Here is a 5,007-nt window from a genome sequence, read left to right on the forward strand (position 1 = left end):
CATATCAGTGAATGTTCTCTCTTATCTGTCAATAATGGTCACAAAAATCGCACATCAGTCAGGCTCTGATCTAAACATGTTACATTTTATACGTTTACAACTATGAGCGTTCATTGAAGTGAACATGTACAGTATGTCAGCGTTATTACAATATTTGTACAAGCTCAAGTTTATTGTTTTATGCCGTTTGATGGATCCTGTATTAATGTACACTGTTGTGTTTCAGTCTTCTTACAGAGGACACTTTGGACCTTCGTCTTCATCACATGAGACACGACAGAAGACACTGTTTCAAAGACTCACAGGAAAGAAAACTTTAACACCAGAAGAATGGAAGAAGAGAGAGGAGGAGGTGATAGAGAGGATGTTGACGTCTGTGATGATGGAGCCACAAGAACCAAGTAGTGAGTCTTACTTTTATCCTCTTATGTGGACATTAATTACTTACTAAAATGTGTGTGGGTATGCGCGTGCATGCATGTGTCTTTGCATAAAATAACAAGAATGGACGAGTGGATTTTCATGAAACTGGGAGGGAATGATCTGATGGGTGTAAAAGGTCAAAGGTCAAAATGACATCATGGTTCATATGTGAGGAACAGAGACATGTAGAGATGTTGTGCTGGGCTGCAGGGTTTTCACATCCAGGTGTGTTTTTTATTATCATTGTAAATGTCTTGCTGTCTGTTGTCTTCTGTTCCAGTGAGTGGTGGAACACCGTCTGAAACAGGAAGTTTATACTGCTGGTCACCTGCCAAGGTCTCTGATTGGCTGACTACACATCCTGGACCAACAGCGCCCTCTTCAGGATATGACACCATGAGTATAGCTCCCAGCCAGGCAGACACTGATGTGATGAGTGTGAGAGATGAAGATGTTTCATAGATGAAACTTTACGCTTGATTTATACTTTGGTGCATGCCGGTGTCACATGCCAAACTAGTAGATCTACAAGCTTACACTATGTCATGTGCATTGTTGTTCTTCTCGGTTTATTGATTCTGTCGAATCAGGGGGGTCCCTGGAAACAAAATGTTTTGAGATGGTGGTCTGTGGCCAAATATATATAATTTTGGGGGTTCCTTGACGTGACATTTTTTGTCAAAAAACTGTTAGGATTTAGAAGACATTTGTAGAATTGTTGAACTATAATGGAGAGCATGTCTGGGAATGCTAGTTTTCCTTTGAATTTTATGCAGTACCTCTTGTCAACCAGTAGGTGTCCTACCTGACCACAGGATCTAAATGTCAGAGCAGGGAGTCCACGTCCAACCACTGCAGATGTGCTAGTTATATTGTATTATGTATTTTGTGCTGTACATGGCACTTGCCTTTTAAGGGTACACACTTTCTGGGTAGTGTATAGAAACAAACAGAAATGATAACATTTAAAGTTATTTATTCAAGAAAACAATAATAAACAAATCACAATCAACTCTCTCACTGTGGCTCTGCTCTGGAACTTAAAAGAGTCAAGGTTCAGGTGATTATATAGGTTTGCCTGTAAACACACCTGTAGCCAACTACTGATTGGGACCAAGTTGGGCCAAACCAACTGTCTGTGGACAAGGTTTTGAATGTGTCAAAGAGGGACACTGGACACTGAAAGTTCAAATATCTATGACTTAAATTAAATGAAATGTACATAATGTATTTTTGTGCCGGTTTATTTCTAGTAAACAGAAGTGACATATTGTAGATCACCCTGATTATTTGGTCTGTCTAGTGGGAGGGGCCATGGGGTATATAAAGGGTGAGCTGCTACAGTACATGTTTGACAGTCTTCAGTGGAAAAAAACACTATATTGTGTTTGGTAACAAGACAAATTAGGGTGAGGGTTTATATGTATGGGCAGGAAAAAGAGAGGGTTAAGGACTTAAAATGACCAGGAGTACATTTTGATGATATGGAATAATAAGCACGTAGACTGTATTGTAGGAAAGTGTGAAAATGTGATTAATGTGATGAGGAGGTGTCTCTCTGGAAGTTTGTGGGGTGCTGACTATGGATGTTTGTGTTATGGAACAAACTCATTTGAGGAAACTAGATGTACTGCAAGCAAAGGTATTGAGAGTGTTGTGGAGCCCTCCGCACAACCTAGATTCCGCCTTTACAAATTGAAATGGGAGAGACACACTGGAGAGTCGGAGGCTAAAGTTGGCTATGCAATACATTTGCAAACTCAGGGGACACCTCGGGGAGAACCAGCTAAAGCAGTGGTGCAAGAGGCATGGTACTGAGGAGGGGCTAAACTAAAGCTCAGAAAGATTAATAAGGACATTGAGACGCTGGAATTGGGAGAGGTGGGGATGGCTCCGATAGTACACTGGCCAGCGGTACCAACATGGTTATTACCAACACCAAAAACCTAAGCATTCTGGAAACACTAAAAACACATGGTAGCACATCTTACAGTGACATTGTAGCAGAAAGGCTGGACAGCACGTGGGATCATCATCTTAAAATATACATATGGGGCCAAAGACCCTAATTCAGGGAAGGCAGGTTTTGCCTATGCAATTCCGGGGCGTGTCAGTGGCTTTCTGAAGGGGTGTCAGTCTTCACAACAGAGCTGATGGCCATAATAAAGGCCCTGAGGGGGTGAAGCCACTAAGCCCAGGGCAGGTAGTCATATGCTCAGACTCTTCATCTGTGCTTATGACCCTGGGCGAAGGAAAGCTGGGAGCCCGGTCAGGCCTGATGGTGGAGTAGTTGTTGATCCACCTACATAAATGGTGCATTTACATAGCGCTTTTATCCAAAGTGCTTCACATAGATTGTGCATTACATTCACCCATTCACACACATATTCATACACCGGTGACGGAGGAAACCATGCAAGGCACCAACCTGCTCATCGGGAGGAATAGGGGTTCAGCGTCTTGCTCATCGCGTCGGTTGCCATCTGGCCACTCTACCGGCCACTCTACCCCTGAGCCACTGCCGCCCCAGCTTATAGAATATAGAATTGAGAAGGCAGGAGGGGAAAGTAGGATTTCTATGGGTACCAGCTCATGTGGGGGTGGAAGCGAACGAGATGGCGGATAGGGCAGCAAAAAGCGTATGAGTGCAGATCCATCATTAAAAGAAGCATAATGGCAAGGGTGGCAGTGGGAAAGGGAAAAGAAGGGAAGGCACTACTTTAGCATCCAGAGCAGTGTCAAGAGAGGGCGGTGTTATCTGGGGGCAGAAAGAAGGCAGACAGTGACAATGACAAGACAGAGACTGGGACACTGCGGACTGGCATGGGACTTGGCAAAAATGGGGAAACATCCAGATGGACTCTGTAAGACATGTAGTAAGAAAGACCAAAACTGTGAGACATGTCCTCATGGAGTGCAGCCGGTATGCGGAAGAAAGGAAAAGGATCTATGAAGCAGTGGCAAGTGAGCCAACAAGTAGTATAACACTCAAACGCCTCCTGAATCCCAATGAAAACCAGTCAAGGACTGTGAAAACAGTGCTGGAGTTCATCCCCACAAAATGAGTTCTACTCCTGACCGGTGGGAGTCAGCAAAGGCATCCAGTCTGTCGTAAATCACATGAAGAAGAAGAAGAAGAAGTTTCTGACAGGCTGCTGCTGTCTGTCTACTGAGGTGCCCAGGAGCTGTCACTGTCTCCAAGGAGGTGAAGTTTTGTTTTGTTATTTAGTTAAAACCATGGTTAAAATGCATTTCTGTTTCTTAGTATCGAATTGGGTTGGCCTATTCATTTGATCACTTGTTTTTATTTATTGTATTTATTTGACATTTGATCGTTTGAAGTATTTGTTTTGTAATATTCTTTATTTTCTATTTACAGATATCTGATGGTCTCTTTTGTTTTTGCCACTTTATGATTCGACGTGACCAGAGCCGTTCTGAGCTGGGTGAAGTCGGGCCTCGTGGTGAACCAGTTTGAACTTGTACTCGGGGGCCGACTGGCGAGAAGGGGGAGGGGAAGAAAGGGGCGGGGCGGAGGGAGGACAGCTCCCCAACGAGCTCCCGGAGGAGGCCCCGCTGCACCCGAGGCGACGGAGGAGGCGGAGGAAGGCGGAGCGGGAGTACTGCCGGAGGACCTCGCTCAAGGTCAACTTCAAGGACATCGGCTGGGACAGCTGGATCGTGGCGCCGCCCGAGTACGACGCCTTCGAGTGCCGCGGCCTGTGCTACCACCCGCTGACGGACGAGTCCACGCCGTCCAAGCACGCCCTCATCCAGACTCTGGTGAACATCTTGAACCCCAGGAAGGCCAACATGGCGTGCTGCATCCCCATCAAACTGGACCCCATCCCCGTCATGTAGTAAAGCTTGTAGTAAAATGACACAGATGCTTTCCCGGTTTTAATGAGTTAACAACAACAGGGTTGTAAAAGTATATCCTGCTGGGAAACAACTGTTTTTAAATCATTTTTCATTCATAGCCTGTGCAGAATTATTATTATTTCAAAAACACTCAAGGGGCACTCCTCCTTGATGCCTAGACACAGCTGATGATCAGGAGCATGCTTCTGTGTGAAATGTGGTACAGCCTGTCAAAAAACTGTTGTTGTCATTTGACAACCCCATATTTATTTCCAACATCTGTAGGAAAATGTCATTGCTTTTCCGTATTTTGTATAATGTACAGTAGGTAGGTCAAAAACAACCTTTCGCCTTGCACTCCCAGTCCTCAAGTTCCGAGCTACAGGGGAGAGATAGGGGAGGTCACAGATGGGGCTACGGGAGGGGTGGTAGCTGGGTTCAATGGTGATCATAAGTGTGGAACAGGGCTGAAACCTTACACAGTTAAATCCTGAGTGTTCATTTCACTCTTAGTGTGTACAAATATAACCAAATGGACCTATAAGGGTCCATTTGGTTACACTTGTACACTCTCATGAAGGCCTAGACTAGAGTATTGTCTCTCCTCATGCTAATGTTTAGTCTTGATGTACATTTTAGTTGTAAGTAGCATTTTGTTTTGTGTATTAACAAGTCAAGGCAAGTCAAACTTTTATTGTATAGCTGCACATTTCATACGCAGGA

At 44.5% G+C, this 5,007-nt stretch overlaps 1 protein-coding gene across 1 annotated transcript; it reads left to right on the plus strand.

The window, feature by feature from the left end:
* Window positions 1–330: 330 nt before the first annotated feature.
* LOC311059532 (growth/differentiation factor 2-like) lies at window positions 331–4,340 on the plus strand (the record flags this gene model as incomplete). The annotated part of the gene is made up of 2 exons (XM_084077544.1): window positions 331–404; window positions 3,897–4,340. The coding sequence occupies 2 exons, from the start codon at window positions 331–333 to the stop codon at window positions 4,282–4,284; spliced, it is 462 nt and encodes a 153-aa protein (XP_083933670.1). The 3' UTR covers window positions 4,285–4,340.
* Window positions 4,341–5,007: the final 667 nt, after the last annotated feature.

Source organism: Gymnoscopelus microlampas (genome assembly GCF_963454915.1).
Source record: "Gymnoscopelus microlampas genome assembly, chromosome: 14".
Classification (NCBI taxonomy): Eukaryota; Metazoa; Chordata; class Actinopteri; order Myctophiformes; family Myctophidae; genus Gymnoscopelus; species Gymnoscopelus microlampas.